General features: G+C 43.5%; 1 protein-coding gene across 3 annotated transcripts in view; it reads left to right on the forward strand.

Moving 5' to 3' along the window:
* Positions 1 to 18018, forward strand: part of Gdap2 (ganglioside-induced differentiation-associated-protein 2) — a 58971-nt gene extending 40953 nt beyond the window's left edge. The window contains exons 12-15 of one of the 3 annotated variants that reach the window (XM_006233032.5): positions 2834 to 2973; positions 4881 to 4935; positions 9092 to 9235; positions 14791 to 18018. In XM_006233032.5, coding sequence (XP_006233094.1) covers positions 2834 to 2973; positions 4881 to 4935; positions 9092 to 9235; positions 14791 to 14838 — 387 coding nt within the window. In that variant the 3' untranslated portion in view covers positions 14839 to 18018. Of the gene's footprint in view, positions 1 to 2833; positions 2974 to 4880; positions 4936 to 9091; positions 9236 to 14790 lie in introns of those variants that run through there. The other 2 variants (NM_001013201.1, XM_063282173.1) reach the window with 2 other exon arrangements.
* Positions 18019 to 19101: the final 1083 nt, after the last annotated feature.

The raw sequence follows: 19101 nt of genomic DNA on the forward strand, positions 1-19101 counted from the left end.
CGAGTTGGTGTCGAGGCTCTGCAGCCTGGGTGAGGTGGGTTATGAATCAGTGGACTAGCATCCCTGAGAATCAGTATGCATCGGTACTGGTGAGTGAGGGGTTGCTTGTCCTCAACAGGGAAAACTTACCAGATGGCTCTGGTACTATTCCAGAAACACAGCTATTCTGTTTGGATAGGATGTACTGGCAAGCTTTTGGTTAGAAGTATCCTGCCCTCTAACTATACAGGCTTGAGAGCTTCTTTAAAGAAAAAGAAAAATTAACACCGAGTATCTACTTAAAAAGCATGTATCAGAGGTACAGTTTACCCAAGACAGCAAGAACGTGTAATTCTACATCCCTTCATGTGGGGCCAGAAAACAGGAATCTATGATCTTAAAAGAACAGAATAGTTCAAACTGTCAATAAAAGAAAGAAGTTGTTCAACCTAACTAGTAATGTGTACAAACAATTCAAAATGTCATTTCTCATCCTGAGAATTAGTGAGAACTTGTAAATAAATGTTGTCAGCATAGATGAGTTGAAACTATAAAAGCTGTATTCATTCATCGACCCAGTGATTCCATTCCTGAGACTTTCTAAGAAAACACTCCCAAGTGGGAGTGAGTCCTGTGACTGCCGAGTGTGGCATCCTCACTGGAGGGACAGAGCCCATGAGCTAAGCAAAGCTCCTCAGTCAGCATTCTCCAGGCAGCAGTAAGTGAGCTCAGTACATTGTCACAGAAGAAAAGAGCGCGAAACGGAGCCGATGGGGCTGTTGGGGTGCCAGGAACAGGCAGGGGCACTGGATATGATACCCGGTCACATGTATGAATTACCAAAGAGTAGATCAAAGACACTCTATTAAAATGTTTATATACATACATATTCCCCAAAACATCAATTTCATTACAAAAGAACTACAGAAAATAAGTTGTGACTGACCCATGTATATTAACCACAGTTATTAACCCATGTATATTAACCATAGCATGCTTCAAACTGAGAAGATACATGCAACTTTAAGCTAATTAGTCATTCTGAAGCTGAGCGGTGCTTTTGGCTAAGCTCTTGGAAGTTTTGGTCAGTAGTGTTTGGGTCAATACCAGTGAATGAGTCTTACAGGGGTCTCTGTAGCAAAGCATTATGATTAAAACTCCCACAGCTGATTGTGGCGTGCTCACAAATGAAGTGTTCTGGGACCTTTAAAAAGTATGGTTCTAAGGTGCTGCAGGTTCAGTACGGTGCTCATGTAGCCTCCACGGGGCACTGGGCTCAGTCGTCAGTATGTGCGGGGTGTGGGGGTTTGAAGCGAGTACAGTAGAGAGGAGAGATGTGTCAATAGAAGTAAAAGCAGAGGTAAGTATTTCAAAAATGGTTCCTTTAGCATTAAGAGTGGGAATATCGCTTTCAGAGGACTGGGAGTTTGATTTGCAGCATCCACATTGAGTGACCCACAATTGCCTAAACTCCATATGTTATAGAGGACTCTGCCACTGTGTGTGCCCCTACACATGTACACACACACACATACACACACACACACACGTACACATATGTACACACGATTAAAAATAAAATCTTTTTTTAAGGAGGGGGTTTTCTTGTTTAGAGGAAAATTTGTCTTCCATGGTTTTTTCTTGTTGGCTAGCCCTATAAATAACAGTAGAATAAGTAACTTAAAGAGAGAGAATTTGAAGCCAAAAAGAGTGTCCTGATTTGCTTAAGTGTGATAGTGAAGAAAGGGTAGAAAGAACAGAGCCGGTCTGATAAGAGGAGCAGTAGGACTATTAGGGACAAGCTAATTCACGAAGAGGAGAGACTCATCTGGTAAGGATTGCACTGATCCTGCGTGCAGCTGTTTGTGCTCTTACTAGTCTGTGTGAGGTGCAGTCTTCCCAGCAGTAGTATGACGTATACCTACGAGAATATATAGCCCCCGCACTTGACTTTGGTGAGTACTTGCATAGCATTCCAGAGATTACGATATGTCATTTTATATTTGAAAAGTGAGACTTACTGTGATGTTTAAGCCAGGTAACATCAACGAAGGACTGTTCTTAATGTCCTCCACTGCCTACTGTGCCTGCAGGTTGGTCCTAATCCATGTGAATGCCAAGGACTCTGCTGAGGAGGACTTGGAAAACAGCCTGGTTGATTAATCCTTCGTTGGTGTAGCTAGGCTCCCCCTTTGCAGTTGTTTACAGCCAAACCACTGGGTCACATCAGCCCTGCTCAGGTTATATTTCTCACTTTGTTTTTAGTGTCTCTCTTAAATGTCCTAAAATAGAATACATCCCTAACCAAACAGGGTCATATTAGATCATCCTCTTGAGTTCTAGAAGCGTTACCCAGTGTGTTGCCAACCGCCCACAGAGCCCTCCACTTTGCTTATTCAGATAAGCATTAAGAGTGCTAGGAAAATGAGCTTCTGTGAGAGCATGGGAGGAGTGGCTGGACATCGTGTGCCCTGTCCCTTGTCCTGAGTCCGATCAAGAACATAGACATCTTGATGGAATGCAGATAGAAACTTCAAGAATTAGAGATTTTATTAAAATTGTAAGAAGTATTAAATCTTAGTTTTGACATCATTGTTGATCCAAGAGCTCTTCCTCGTATCCGTAGAGTTCTTTCAGAGGCCAAAGATTATCCTCTTTCTTAGCGCACTACAGCCTTTGCGAGTCACTTAATGCTAGGATTCACTTTCTGAGAGGACTTATTCTCAGCAGCCTGATCTTCCGGACTACAACTCCTGGAAGCTATAGATTAGATTACTCTTAGGGGAGGGTTCCCTGTCCCAGCCTCTGCAGAGTGAACTACTACTGTGAAAATGTTCTTTATTCTCTCTCTTAGGCCCTCTTGTATTTTATCCATGTAATGGATCACATCGCCGTGAAGGAATATGTATTGGTGTATTTCCACACACTGACCAGCGAATACAATCACCTGGACTCCGACTTCCTGAAGAAACTCTACGATGTCGTTGACATCAAGTTAGTCATTTTGGGATTGTTAATGGTTATTGCCTCTGTATTTTTAACACTAAGCAATAGCAGACATTTGTAAATATTTTTGAAGAATATTTCATGTGACAAAGATTTTTATCATAGACATTAGATATTTTAATTATAGGAGGCCCTAGTTTTGCAGTAGACTAAACTCATTTGTAATATTCTCACTTTGACCATGTTGGAAGAGGTTTGGTGTCATACCCAGTCATTGTATGTAAAATAAAGTACAGCCTTGGTTGCTATGGTGTGTTAATACAATAGCCAGGGAGTTTGGTGGGAGACAGATTACTGGCAGGTTCAAGGAAACTTGTCCCTGTGACTAGAAATAGAAATAGAAACCAGACATTAACTCACAGGCAAAGGTTTTCACTGGAGCAAGAGGGAAGAAGACTGGCTTTAGTTCTGGGGACTCAGGCTGTCCACTGACAGAAACACTGACAGAAAAAGAACAGGCATTTATAGGCTTCATGTAGGGATTTGAGGCTGATTAGTCATGAAGACAGAACCTTTTGTTTGTTTTTTTAACATTTCTTCCTGTGGTTTAAGTGATGTTCCCATGTAAGGTAAGATCATCTGCCTTTGTCTGTAGAGATACCCTAACTTCACCCTGTAGTGAGAGACTTGAGGGGCAGGCACATTCGGTACATTGTTAACAAGGTTGACTAGGGAGGAGAGAAACTGAGTGATGGGCTTCATGGCCCGGAGCCTGGTTAGTCCTGTTCGCTGTCTCTGTTATCCTTTGATGTTTTCTACACCGGAAGGTGGGGGAAAAAAGGAAAATTGGGCATTTATTGCCCAAGGTGTCCCAATTTTATATACAGAATTTAGACTTAATAGACTACTGACTTGGAACTAGAAAATTATTTTCATTAAATTATGCTTCCCTTGCTACTAGGATTTTCTCAGTGATACATTTCCTAAATAAAAAGATTCTACCCTCTTTCTTGGTTGCTCTCTTATTTGTAGCATCACAGTATCTTTATCGGTTAGGTTGAAAAACCATTATACAGTTAGGGAACAAAGAAGGTAAATTACCATAAATCTCCATTGCCTTCCACCCACCATTAAATCTCATCTTAATTAGCAACTCCAAGGCTTTCATTATCTACCAGACACTTATTTAGTGCACTTTAAAGTATTTTATAATGAAACTGTACTCCATTGTGTACCTACTAGCTAGCCCATAACTGACACAGCCCTCAGCTAGAATAAATAATTCTCCTGCTAGTTCTCTGAAGTCCTTTACAATTGGCGTCTTATGACCCAGTGGTGATTATTAAACTACTGGACAACAGAATCGTAAGATGTACCTCACAGAGCTGCCTGGGGTAATTGGCTGAGGCCCCCGTCAAGTTCTATGCGTTTCTTCTTGGTCATCAGGTTATCAGGGTTAAAGTGGAGGCGGTGTTGGTACTGTTCTCAGAACTGTAGAGCGGACCAACTACAAACTACCAAACTTTCATAGACTTTCTAGACCGGGCAGTAACTTGTAACATGACTAAAACTTTTACTTTCTAACCTTTACTATAATTTTAGTGATTTCAAGATGACTTAATTGTATATATTTGAGCTTAGAGACTCCATCATGGTATAAAAAATAATGCATAATGTATTAAAAGTATGACTGATTCAATTCTTCCTTGAGGTAGCTCTGTCACAGTCAGAGGCAGCACTTAGTGCTTCCTTTAAAATGGGCAGTTTAAATAATGAAATGTTGGCTTAATTATTTTTGACATTTTTATCCCAAATTCAATATAATAACTCCTGCTGCTTTCAAGGTATTTTTCTCAGTGTGATATATTTATATAGTCAGGTAAAAGTGTTGATTGTCTGTACTAATGAGTAGTTCTCATTGTTACTTATGCTGACCCTTTGTTGGTTTCGATTAGGTACAAGAGGAATTTGAAGGCTGTTTATTTCGTCCATCCAACATTCCGTTCCAAGGTACGATGTTAGTGTTTTTACTAAGTCCGGGACTCACATGCACCGCGTGGTCAGGATGTTGTAACGAGGACTGGTGTGCTGTTGTCCTTGGCTAAGCCGTTGTTCCTCATGGCTGCTATGTCTGTCTCTGGTATCCTGAACAACCCTGTCAACCACAGCTTCCCAGGCTTTACCTACTGGGACTTTTTATTTACTGAGCCATGCTGTCAGCCTAGAATCCACTCTCTCTGCTCTGCTTGAGGCTGACCCTTACTTGTCTTTCACATCTCAATTCAATAATCGCTCTCTGTGGGTCTAAGCCCTTGTCATCGGATCCTACAGCTGTCGGATAGACCCTCCCACATTGTCACTTAGAATGTTGTAGGTTTTGATCACTGTGATGGTTTCATTGTAAGAGCATATTTAATTTCCTGTCCTCATGTGTGAACGTGTGAAGGCTCGATTATAGCGTAGCTGTTTTGCTCACAACAGTTTCTTTAGTACCTGCTCCTTCACCTTTACTTTATCAACAAATCTAGTCCTTTGTCCCTTATACCGGCTAAAAGTGTCACACTTTTTGCTTTTGTCTTCCCGCCTCCATTCAAGGCCACCCCTCCCTCCAGCTGTTCTAGTAAACGCTTGCCATAACTGAGAGCCTCTTACTCTCTTATCACGCGTGTCCATAAAGCTCAGACGAGGGGAAGCCTCTGTTACTGTGCAAAGCCTTAATGCGAGATCATGGCCCTTTCCGGTTTGGAGTCCGCTGCAGCTCTTCACAGGATAAAGTGTCTCAGGCGACTCTTCCTCCCCCACAAGCTCCAGCTTACTGCTCCTCCTCCACAGATGGCCTTGCCGCCTCCTTATGAAAAGCATAAGGCATCTGTAAGGCACTCCATACCTGCCCCCTCCCCCACTTCATCTCGTCACCTGCCACCGGTGACTTTACTTTCTGTGTCCTGTAAACGTAAAAATGTTCCTTCCTAACCCAGGACAGTTAGTTTCTCTACGTCTGTTCCAGCTTCCCTAGTAGTAATAACTAATAGGGTTATCAACTGTTGTAAGCACGTCCTGCACGTATTGTCTTCCGCATCACCTTTGCTTGTGAAGAGCGGCATTCTCGTTTACAAGCAAGGGGACTGTGTTATAGACATTACAGAGCTCTTTGAAGAATCAGCATCTTTGTCCCACTTGACTGGACCTAAAGCACCACTTACGTCCTCCCACCTTCATTTTCCAAATTCATGCCACACCACACCCAGGATAAATGATCACCCGTCAATGTGACCTGCCTGTCATTTAATATAGTACACTTTCCTGTCTTTGTGTCCCTGTCTTGGTTTACTTGAAGCTAACTTTGCCTGGTTTCTTTCCTGCTTGTAGCTGCCCCTTCTCTGTTGCCTTTTGTATAGGCTTCCTCTGCTAATCCTTTGAGCCTTAGTGTCCCAAGTTCCCCATCCCCACCTTCCGTTCTGTGCCTTACTCGTCCCCATGTCTACCAACCGCTCAAAGCACACTCAGTGCTTCATACTGGATTTGAGTAGTGAGCCTAACATTTAGAAGCAGGGTTTCGAGAGACCTAGATTCTAATCTCTGCTCCACCAGTCTCATTTGCTATCTCAGGTAAGTGTTGTTAGCCTTTAGACTGTAGGAATAATGCCTACCTCACAGAGCACTCAGAAGGAGTGAGCTAGCACATCTAAATTCTTAAGCAGTTCTTAACACAGACACTCGAAGATGTTGGCTGGCACTGCCACCCATCGCCTGGGAATCGTTTCACGTAGGCGTTCGTTCAGTGTGGGTTGCTGCACAGGCCATTGTGCTACATTGCCATGATGGTTTGGAATAGGAAAATGAGAGAGTAAGATCCATACCTAGTAACATCCCGTGTAGAATTTTTAAATCAGGACTCTGAATGGATGACTTTAAGTGGGAGATAACACAAAGAAGTTATCAGACCACCACTGCTCTGCCTTCCATACTGCGTACATCGTGCTCAAGCCATTCCACCCAACGTGGTGTGCGATTAGTGCTTGCTGTTAGCTCACCTTTTCTTTAGTGGTGATTACTGGTAGAACACAGGCTAACAAAACTTACCCCCAGGAGAATATTTGGGTGCAACATGTGAACTATATCTTCATGGCTTATGTTCTATGACCCTGTATTCTTGGCTTTGCATATTTTCATAATTAGGTGGGAAAAAAATCTCTAGTATTCATAGAAACACCTGAATTATTCTTTCCAAAAACTGTTAATTTTCTTCAGTTTCTTATTGTTGTAGATACTAAATAGTTAAAGTGAACCCTAAGGTGTATTTCTGTAGCTGATGCTATAAATAATTGAGAATTTAAAGCTAAACCATATAAAACTAAAATGGGGGGGGGGAGCAGTGTTCTTGGGCCTTCCCAAACAGGGACCTTTTAACTGACTTTCCACTGCTGTCTGTTGAATAATTTTCTCCCACCAACACCTGTGGAATATAAGGGAAGATATGATGAGAGAGACTGGCAGGCCGGGCTTCTTTTCAGTAAATGGTATGCTCCAGGTCTGCCTGTGTTTCCCAGAGCTGCCTGCTCCCCGCTTTCCAGCAACACCCCACCATGTCAGTGCAGTATAGCTTACCATCAAACAGACTGGAGCACCAGCCGATACAATCCGGGATGTTCATGGTTCTGCAGTAGGATGAGGGAACAAGGTGCAGTTGGATGGACCACTTAGAAGGAATGTCCTTTTGCAGCTTTGGGTGGAAGTGGGCCAAGGAAATCTTCAGTTAGGACAACAGTCAAAAAGATTTGAGGCTAACGATGTCAGAGCCGAAGCAGGACATATAAAAAGATTTGATGCATCATTTCCTACGTAGCATCTTACTTAGCTCCATAAATTTGTGTCTTTTCCATGTAGCAAAACTACATGCATAGAGTAGATATTTCCTTGGGGGCATCCAGTGCATGTTGTAAGTTTGCCTTAGGTAATTATTATTAAGTTATTTGTTGGTTTTTTTTTTAATTTAGCTATTTTTCTAGCATCTAAGCCTTCAGAAGAAAGGTTAACACGCAGTTACTGTGTCACTAGTCCAGTGACATGCTTCCTGCACAGCAGACACCGATGTGGGGTTAATTCCTGCACATCATCTATTTATAGCTACTGAACTTTACCAACCATGTCTGTAATGAGTTTTCTTTCAAACTGGTAACTGGGAATTTTTCCTAGTCTAGTTTGTAGAAGTTTGTTTCGAGAAAGGGTCTGTGATAGCATGTGTTTAAACACGTTGATTTTGATATATAATTCCTTCACTGTTCAAATTGCTTGATTTTAGTTTTGCAAAGTGTCTCCCCTACTCTCTATCAAACCCTCCCTATAAACCTCAAAAATGGGAGGAAGGAGAATCCAGATGGCAATGTAGAAATCTGAGGCTATGTAGTAGCCATCAGTCACATAGCTGACATAAATAGTGGCCATCCTAAAATAGGCCTCCATGTTCATTCATCCTTTAACAAGTGCTTGGGACGCAGCTGTGTACTGTCACTCTAGGGTTGTCTTCAAGGAAACAGAGATTGCAGAAATGAATGTAACTGAGAAACACTAGGAAGTGAGACTAACTCTGGGATCTCTGCAAATGGGATTTAAACAGAAGAGTGGAAGAATCCACGGAAGGGAGGGCCTAGAGCAGTATGTGAGGAACGGGAGGTGACACCGGTCCCAGTTTGGAAGCTGGACTAGGATTTACATAGCGATAACCTAGTTCAGTGTGGTCTGTTACATGTCGTGTCTTACAAGGAAGTTTGAAGGAAGTATGTCATGAGGAACTTGAGAGATGTCAGAGGTTTGGAAGAGGGGTTGAAGAGTGTGAGAGTGCATCAAAGAGAAATGATGCATGAATGGGAAGCAGGTCTGAACTGCACACAGCTTCAGTCAACAGTCAGCCGCATGTGCTGTCAGCATGCTGTACACACAGGAGTCCATCTGCACATACTGAGACAACACTCTGTGAAACAGCCTCCCACTGTAACCCCAACCATGCTGTTGTTCTTCCTTTTTCTAAATGTTCCTTGTAATCTATGAACTCACTAATGAACTGCACACTGTACTTTAAAAAAACTTGTTACTGTAAAATTTCAAAATTGTTTCTATTCTTAATGATGGCTATTGTCTTAAATTATTTTTCTCTCCTATTAATCAGGTCTCAACATGGTTTTTCACCACCTTTTCTGTCTCAGGATTGAAGGACAAGATCCACCACGTGGACAGCCTGCAGCAGCTCTTCTCTGCCATTTCACCAGAACAGATAGACTTTCCGCCTTTTGTCCTTGAATATGATGCCAGGGTAAGTGCCTGTCCTCCTTCGCCTGGTGTAGTGTGTGAGCGTGCCACAGCAGCAGATGTGAGCATATGGGTGTGCCACAGCAGCGGGTGTGAGCAATATGGCTGTGTCACAGCATCAGGTGTGAGCATATGTGTGTGTCACAGCGGCAGGAGTGAGCATATGTATGTGTCACAGCGGCACGAGTGAGCATATGGGTGTGCCACAGCAGCAGGAGTGAGCATATGGGTGTGTCACAGCGGCACGAGTGAGCATATGGGTGTGCCACAGCAGCAGGAGTGAGCATATGGGTGTGTCACAGCAGCAGGAGTGAACATATATATGGATGTGTCACAGCAGCAGGAGTGAGCATATGGGTGTGTCACAGCAGCAGGAGTGAGCATATGGGTGTGTCACAGCGGCAGGTGTGAGCATATGGGTGTGCCACAGCAGCAGGAGTGAGCATATGGGTGTGTCACAGCAGCAGGTGTGAGCATATGGGTGTGTCACAGCAGCAGGTGTGAGCATATGGGTGTGTCACAGCGGCAGGTGTGAGCATATGGGTGTGTCACAGCATCAGGTGTGAGCATATGTGTGTGTCACAGCGGCAGGAGTGAGCATATGGGTGTGTCACAGCAGCAGGAGTGAGCATATGGGTGTGTCACAGCGGCAGGAGTGAGCATATATATGGATGTGTCACAGCAGCAGGAGTGAGCATATGTGTGTGTCACAGCGGCAGGAGTGAGCATATATATGGATGTGTCACAGCAACAGGAGTGAGCATATGTGTGTGTCACAGCAGCAGGAGTGAGCATATGGGTGTGTCACAGCAGCAGGAGTGAGCATATGTGTGTGTCACAGCAGCAGGAGTGAGCATATGTGTGTGTCACAGCAGCAGGAGTGAACATATATATGGATGTGTCACAGCAGCAGGAGTGAGCATATGGGTGTGTCACAGCAGCAGGAGTGAGCATATGGGTGTGTCACAGCAGCAGGAGTGAGCATATATATGGATGTGTCACAGCAGCAGGAGTGAGCATATGTGTGTGTCACAGCGGCAGGAGTGAGCATATGGGTGTGTCACAGCAGCAGGAGTGAGCATATGGGTGTGTCACAGCGGCAGGAGTGAGCATATGGGTGTGTCAGAGCGGCAGGAGTGAGCATATGTTTGTGTCACAGCAGCAGGAGTGAGCATATGTGTGTGTCACAGCAGCAGGAGTGAGCATATGGGTGTGTCACAGCGGCAGGAGTGAGCATATGGGTGTGTCACAGCAGCAGGAGTGAGCATATGGGTGTGTCACAGCAGCAGGAGTGAGCATATGTGTGTGTCACAGCAGCAGGAGTGAGCATATGGGTGTGTCACAGCAGCAGGAGTGAGCATATGTGTGTGTCACAGCAGCAGGAGTGAGCATATGTGTGTGTCACAGCGGCAGGAGTGAACATATATATGGATGTGTCACAGCAGCAGGAGTGAGCATATGGGTGTGTCACAGCAGCAGGTGTGAGCATATGGGTGTGTCACAGCAGCAGGAGTGAGCATATGGGTGTGTCACAGCAGCAGGAGTGAGCATATATATGGATGTGTCACAGCAGCAGGAGTGAGCATATGTGTGTGTCACAGCAGCAGGAGTGAGCATATGGGTGTGTCACAGCGGCAGGAGTGAGCATATGGGTGTGTCAGCAGCAGGAGTGAGCATATGTTTGTGTCACAGCAGCAGGAGTGAGCATATGTGTGTGTCACAGCGGCAGGAGTGAGCATATGGGTGTGTCACAGCAGCAGGAGTGAGCATATGGGTGTGTCACAGCAGCAGGAGTGAGCATATGGGTGTGTCACAGCAGCAGGAGTGAGCATATGGGTGTGTCACAGCAGCAGGAGTGAGCATATGGGTGTGTCACAGCGGCAGGAGTGAGCATATGGGTGTGTCACAGCGGCAGGAGTGAGCATATGGGTGTGTCACAGCAGCAGGAGTGAGCATATGTGTGTGTCACAGCGGCAGGAGTGAGCATATGGGTGTGCCACAGCGGCAGGAGTGAGCATATGGGTGTGTCACAGCAGCAGGAGTGAGCATATGGGTGTGTCACAGCGGCAGGAGTGAGCATGGGAGTGCGTTACATGCTGCCTGTGTAACAAGGAGGCTGCCTCACAGAGCTTTTGTCTCACTACATGCAGACCCGCTCCCGTGTGCTCGGTTTGCTGCACAACAGCGCCTGTGAACGTGACTCTGTGAGCGTGCCACAGAGCAACAGCCGTGAGCCTCGGGATAATCAGTTAGCATTTTGTCACACAGTAACCTTAGGAAAAGGACTTGTCCTGGGAGGGTTTTTCCCAAATCAACATTTTGGCAAAAAAAACCCAAAAAAACAAAAAACACCTTGCCAGTCATGAGTTTAAAGCTGGTCTTTTAGTCATGTGGACAGCTTCTGTCACATCAGCGACTTCTCAGGATTGGAGGATTCTTAGCTTTATCAGCAGCCAGACTACTAGTGTCCATTCGCAGCACTGGCGTTAAGTTGGTAGCCTCTGCCTGTTACAAGTTGCATTTTCTTAAGGCTTTGGTGATGTTTTTAATGTCTATCCCATGTTAGTGGTGTTACTTAGAGGTGCATTCATAGATCTGTCCTGGAGCACTAATCTCATGACTTCTGAACTTCAGTACAGCTCTTTTCTATGGTGTGTATTCACAGCGTCACCTTTATATTTTTCGATTGAGACTCTTTGCCAGAAGTTAATCGGGCACCTTGTCTGACTACTGCTGATTCCATATCGTGGGCACAGCATACTGAGCTGTAAGCATTCTCCCCTAGTTATTGTGCAACAGTTTGTACATTTCTCTCTAAGGTTTCTCCAACTTCAGTGATGGCTTCTGCTCTCCTATGTGGAGGACAAAGTGTTCAATGTGTCCTAATGGCTAATAAAATTTCACATTTGGCTGTTGTACAGAAAGGACTTGGAGCAGCTGGATCGTAGGACAAAGATTGCTCAGTATGTGGGATGAGAGAAAGCTCCATCCACTGAATTTACCTGAGTATGCTGAAGTAAGGACTGACCCCCTCATTTGTGAACTACGCCTGTCATGCTGGAATTAATAGCAGGAAATGTAACCGGCACAAAAGAGCATTTGATACCCACAATTGGAATAACATTTCAAAGCTACTATCTAAATGTCTCGTTTTTCTCTACCCATACAGAAAGATTTTTCCACCAGACTCGCTTGCTTTTGCCCATGTATTTTTAGCTTTCTGTTTGGAATATCAAAAAGAACACATTGACAGGACCAGTAAAAAGAAAGTATAAATTCTGAACTTACCATTGGCTCCTTAAACCATCTCTCTCTACCTATGCTAGAGTCTCCTAGAATGCAGATACTATACTATGAAGACAGGAATAAGCGTGAGGAGTTGGGGTATGAGGAGACTGTGTTAGGGACAGGCAGAGAGCATGCCATGACATACCGTCACTGTGCGTGCAGCACTGTGCATGGTGGTCAGCGGGCAGTGTTCTAAGGGAGAGCTGCCGTTGCACTCAGTGCAGAGAGAGCAGAGAGCATGATGGGGGGATGAAACAGAAAGCAAGTACTTTTGATGCCTGGTGTCTCCACTACTCTAGAGAAGCAATGCAAGGCAAAATCTCGGAACTCAGGGAAGGTTCAGGCAGTATGTTTGTGACACAGTAGTTTATGGGATGTGTAACTGAGACAGCAGGCGGTGGTTGAATACTGATTTGTAAGGAAAATGATACTGTAGTACAAAAGGGGCACACTTTATTATGCTTGGTTGTATCTTACACTTGATAGCACAAAATTGGTCCTTTATTTGGTAAAGGACTGAATTGGTGTTGATTGGTATCAAATTTCAGTGGACTTGAAAAACAGTTTCTAAGACTTGTCATTTAGAAAGCCAACAGTTTCTCTGAAACGTAGTTGAAAGGTGATTTTTTTATCTAGATGAAAATAATACCGAGGCAACCTCCAGAGAAGATCAAGTCAGCTTACAAATAAAATCCAAGTGTGGCATCTGACTGCTGAGCACTCGTTAAATTACTGATTGTTTCCAGAAATGGAGAAGCCATTCGATGGCTCAGCGGTCCTCTGTGGAATGTGAAGTAAACGTGGGAAGCTCTGTCTCATGCCACTGCATATCACACATGTACTGCATATCACACATGTACTGCATATCACACATGTACTGCATATCACACATGTACTGCATATCACACATGTACCTCCCAGTTTGCCACAAAAGTCACTGCAGAGATGAAAGCCTTTGGAAGAGAGCATAGGAGAACAATGAGCCTTGTGGAGGTGAAGGATTTCCTCTGGTGTTCAGAAAGGATTTCTCGTTGGGGATATGTTTCTCAGGACACCATTTCTGTATATTAAAATATAGAACTGACTGCTTAGATGAGAGGTTACGATAGGCATGCTAAAATGCAAATTGTATATTTTCCCCCCCAAGTTTCCAGAAATGTAGCCAATTCTGAGATATGTTTCTATTTCCTCTTTCCCCCAGTCAGATTTGTCTATTATGGAAAGTCTTCTTAGGTATCCTTTTGAGTTCTGGTTGTGACACCAGGGTCCGCTCCTGCTCAGAGTATGTGCTCAGAAGAACAGCTGAGCTTCGGCTCATCAGCTCTGATAACATTAAATTGCCCACCAGGTTAAAGACCAGATCTAGTCAGTGTTCCCTGTAACTGTAAGGTAAATGCCATGGAAGTCTACTTCCTGCTTCTCCCTCCTCACTCCGGCCATTGTCTTATGTTCATGGTAAGCATTTTCTGTTGGTGGTTTACTGAAAAACAACTTTTTTGCCAAAGAAATGCTTTTCCTAAAAATGAGATCCCAGTCTTACATCTCATAAATCTAATCTAGGATCCTCCTATCATAAAGTTAACTACCTTGTTTTTATCACAAATATCCAAAGTGGGGGCCAAAGAATTTCTTCTTACACTGGTCTTGTTGCTTTCTACATTGACACTGAGTCTCTGGCATTTGGTTCTCCGTCTGACGTGGAGCTAAGTGGCCTGAGAACTGTAATTGTTGCGAGTCTTGCCACTTGGGTGTGTCATGACCGCCTGCTGCCAAACAGCGACAGCTGCTGAGCTCTTGAGAAACCATCTTTATTGTTGCATAACTAAAGTGAGACTCAGCAGTGGGAAGAGTCCACTGTCAAGGTAGCTGTGTCTTTACATCTGGGCCTAGCCAGTTCCTTGTGAGGCACTCTAGTTGAACCATATAATCTCTGTGCCCTTCATTTTCCTTGTCAGTAAGAGGAGAGTGTGTCTGTTTCCTGTTATTGTGTGAGAATGTAAAGGGACAGTGAGCACGAGGAACCTGCAACTGCTTCAGCACCTCAGTGTTCAGTAGGTGACACTTCTGAAAGCACATTGTCGTTCTTGTGGCTTCTCCTACTTTATGGCCGCTCTGACACACTCGAGTGGAACAGGTGGATACACACTTACTAGCTGCAGACACAGTAGCCATCTCAAATGCACTTTTCCATTTATTACAGACCCCTTTCTTTGGCAGACCCTGTTAATTCGTGTTGTTACTTAATGGTCTCATGTTTTTTTCTCTACACAGGAAAATGGGCCTTATTTTGCATCTTACCCTCCATCACCAGATTTGTGACCTGCCGCTCGCTTCCCAGGGCTTCTCGGTTACAGGATTCCATCTCACCACAACTCGACACCTATGGAGTGATGTTCATTTTTGCTGTACAGATCCAGAGAGCTTTTGTCCCCACCTCTCTGGTATTTTTTTATTGACTATGTATTTTCTGGCACATAAGCAATCTAAAACTGGTAGGCCATTCTGAACTGCATACATTTTAAATTTGTATATTTGTATCAAATGGAAATGCTCATTTTTAGAGCATTAATAGAAACTGGGGATCAACTTTTGAGTGTCTTCAGTTTCCTGAAGGACGCTGGACTCTGTCACACAGGCCACCAACGTTGCTCACATTGTCTCTTACAGTGCACGCTTCCGGACTCTGTTACCCAGGCTACCAACATTGTTCATAGCATCTGTAAAGCAGTGCACGCTCTCTATGTATTTAAGTGTTTCTCAAACTATATAGAACGAATATGTGCTGAGCGGATGTATTGTTCCCTCAGATCATGGCTTTAATACCATTTACATTTTATACCAATGATCTGATTATAATATAGGATTCCCCATGACCAAGAATATTGGAATGTGTCTGGTTGAAACTGTAAAAACCTTCAACAAAACTTAGAACTCACGAATTGTTGGCACAAGGTAAGGCTGAGCTGTAAGAGCTTCTTGGATTATTGACTTTGCTCAGATTGACACTGTTCTGATCTCAGAGTGTGGAGAACATGAAGACTGTATCTTCAACTCTTTTCTATAATCATGTGACTGGTCTCCTTATGAAAAGAATGTTGTGCTACCAGCACTCCTAAGTAAAGAGCATTTCCCAGGACTCCATCGCTGACCACATTGCTGTCTTCTCAGAGTCATAAATGCTTGTGTTGGTTCAGTTTCGCTTGAGTCGCCTACATCATCATTATGGTGGAAATATGTGACAGTGCACAAGTCCAAGGACCAGGAAATTCACTTTTCATAAAACATTTGCTATTCAGGCTCTGTGTGTGCCTTAATCAGTGAAACTTAGAATTACAGAACCTACCTCAGAGGTAACAAAGATAGCATTTAGAAAGAACTTGGCTATTCCAGGATGCAGAGAATTGAGGGAGGTGGGGTGCGATAGTGTCTCCAATGGGTTAATGGGAAGAAATATGTGTAAAGAAATATCTGTAAGGTGCCCCATGGTCTTTGGCACCTTTTGAATGACTGAGTGGTTTTTGGGGGTGGGTCACAAAAAAAAATCCCAGACCCCCTGACCATTTCCTGCTCTGTACAGATTTTCTTTTGGCTCTCCTACAATGCTGCCATTTAATAAGGGACATCTGTTACCCATTTTAAAGACTTCTTCTTGAATCAAGGTCAAGGCATTATTGTTTCCATGTGGGTGTCTTTATAGTCTTTTTGGTGTCCACACCCACGCACCTCCATCCCCTGCACTGTGTCATGTGTGTTTGCAGTTCATAGAAGAGAAAGTAAGACCTGGAAGAGACAGTAAGGCAGGGACCAAGTCCACTGCCTAGGTCCTGGGAGAGACAACTCGGGAGAGGGGAAGAAGCATGCTTCTCTTCCTCCGTAAGAGGGAGCCCTCCCAGTGATCATTTTATGTTGTTTCATATAAATAAGAAGTGGTTCACATTTCTCAGATAGGTGTCCCTGTTAGATATCAAAGCTACTGCTTGTCCTTTCCACCTACATGGTAAGGACTTGCCGGTATGTTCTAGGTCATCGAGACAACCAGTCAAGTGTCAGGTGTAAACTTCCTTTCATTATTCCTTTAATCGCAACCTTACAGTGCCTGGTAATCTAAATTTCTCCCATTCAGCAATTACTGTGCCATTTATCTGAGGCATTGCTCACTAGAAGCAGTTATAGCAATGCACCTGCTCCACTAATGCTGGACTTAGCTACCTAGAACTGGCATCTGGCCCAAGCCATTGGCACTCTGGGTAATAGAAACTATAAGCTACCTTGCTATTTGAACAGAAGAAAATATATATGAACAATGTGTATTTTTCAGACAGACTCACACTCAGGCTGGCTCCAGACTTGTGACCCTCTGTCTCAACCTCTAGAGTACTAGGATTGTAAATACATGCTATGATACCCAGATCTGTGCAAGTTGCAATTTATTGTATGCAATACTTTTGAGAGAATTTTTTCATACCTTTAAGAATCTGTATTTGCTGATGTTCTGGCCTAATTGACACAGTTGGAGTGTAAAGGTGGTGAAAGACTACATAGCAGTGTATGTAAGGGTGACTGAGGAAGGAAGGAAAGGGCCAGTGTGGGGCTGTTCACGCTTTCCTAATTGTCGAAAGTGCCATAGATTGCTTCTTGGCGGGGAGACAGCATAGCCCTGGTATTGAAATGAGTAAGTAACCTGCCGTGTACATGTGTTCTGTCAAAGGTTTGGATAGCCTGGAGAACACAGAGGTTTCCAAGAATGTTATTAGAGAATGGGTGACTGGGTGACTGTCTCTAAGACCTGCTGTTAACCCAGAGCACCAACAAGTCTTCAGTCCAGTTAAACCTTGGTCATGCCAAGCACTAGCTGAACGGCTAAAGGCACAACCTAGAAATCACTAGCTTGTTAACTGGCACAGGCAAACAGGATAGAATTTGTGTGGAAGTACATTTGCTTCAGCACATACTTGGGTTTTTCTGACTCACGTATCCAAGACTCTGGATCAGAAAATGACCTCCTGAGAAAGGTTGAGAGTACTAGATTGTTATGGCAAGTGGTTCATTGTTAAAGGTTTCTTTACTGTGTCTCTCGGGTTTCATTGTGAGAGGGTCTATTATATTTGCTTTTTCAGAGGAATCCATTTGTAGTATTTTAAGAGCAATCAGGATTTTTTTTATATATATCTACAAAGCCCCAAGATCAAAGGAACATACATAAGGAAAATGGATATAGGTGTGTGTTTGTTTGTTTGTTTGCTTTATTAAGTTTCTGAAAGTGAAAGTCTTAAAAGAAATAAAGTGTCCTTCCAAAGAAGGGTAAGTATAAACACTCTAGCAAAAGAAAAAGAAAAAAAGAAGTCTGCCTATGTCTTCCTGAGTTTTTATTTGTTTGCTTTTATTGTAAAATAGAACTGTAGGACTGGGGTTCTAACCCCATGGTAGAGCAGTCACACAACACACCCAAGAGCCTGGATTCTACCCCCAGCACCAGAAAAATAAATATTGAGAGATTAATGGTCTTATTGTTTCCTTTGTAACAGTTACCAGGAAAGTGATAAAATGTAGTTTTCAATACAAGCTAAAAAGCATTCTTTCTAATGTGTGTTTAAGTAGTTTCAATTGGTGGACATATAAATAGAAATTAGAATTTCAAGGATTGGATAAAGAAAAAGTATAGCTGTGGACCCTCTGCATTGTGATATTAAAAACCAAAAGTGCCTCAAGGTAGGCTGTGGACTCCTCTGATTGGACTTAAGGGACTTTCCAGTTAGTTTATGCCCCACTCCATCCCACCTCTGGGACAAGACATTGACCCCACAGCCTTGTGCAATGCTTGCCACGCACTGCACCACTGAACCACACTGCCAGCGTAGTGTTCTCATAGCCATCGTAAGCAACATATGAAATGTTTTCGCTCTGCCATCTCTAATGCAGCCTCCCTGCTTCCAGTTAGTTCTGGGTTCATAATTGCATTAAACCTGGAGGCTCAGTGTGGAAGTCTACAAAGCCCCAAGATCAAAAAGACATACACGTTGGTTCCCAGGAAGATGTTCCCCTTGCTAAGTCTTCATAGAGGGAAGGGAGATCATCACTCACCCTCACTATACTAATCCGCCCAAGTCCCAACATCACCCCTGAGATTACAGCTTTAACATAATGAAGTGGGTACTTATGGATGTGTGGCCTAGGTCATGTTATGAGCTGAGAGGGGATATGGGTTTCATAATAGATTCAAGAAATACATTTAAGGAATGTGTATAAGCAGATATGCATATAAATGTCGATGATATGCTCTTCTATTCTTCGACTATGACTTCTGGGACTTGTGGTAAAGACAGAGCAGTAAGAGTGTTGCAGCTTTAATTTACCCTGAGCAGGTGGGATCGTGGTCACTGTGATATCAGTGGCTCTCATAAATACCAGTTAACGTTTTGCCTACATTTCTAAGATTAGCTGCTAGATCTGAGAAGAAAAGAATATTCTCTACATGAATTATTCTAATAAATCATAACTGTTGAATATGGTCAACACTGGCTCAGACAGGAAAGATAACCTTCACATCACAAGACTTTTCTAATATGTTTTGCTAACATGAGT

The sequence above is a fragment of the Rattus norvegicus genome, chromosome 2 (genome assembly GCF_036323735.1).
Source record: "Rattus norvegicus strain BN/NHsdMcwi chromosome 2, GRCr8, whole genome shotgun sequence".
Classification (NCBI taxonomy): Eukaryota; Metazoa; Chordata; class Mammalia; order Rodentia; family Muridae; genus Rattus; species Rattus norvegicus.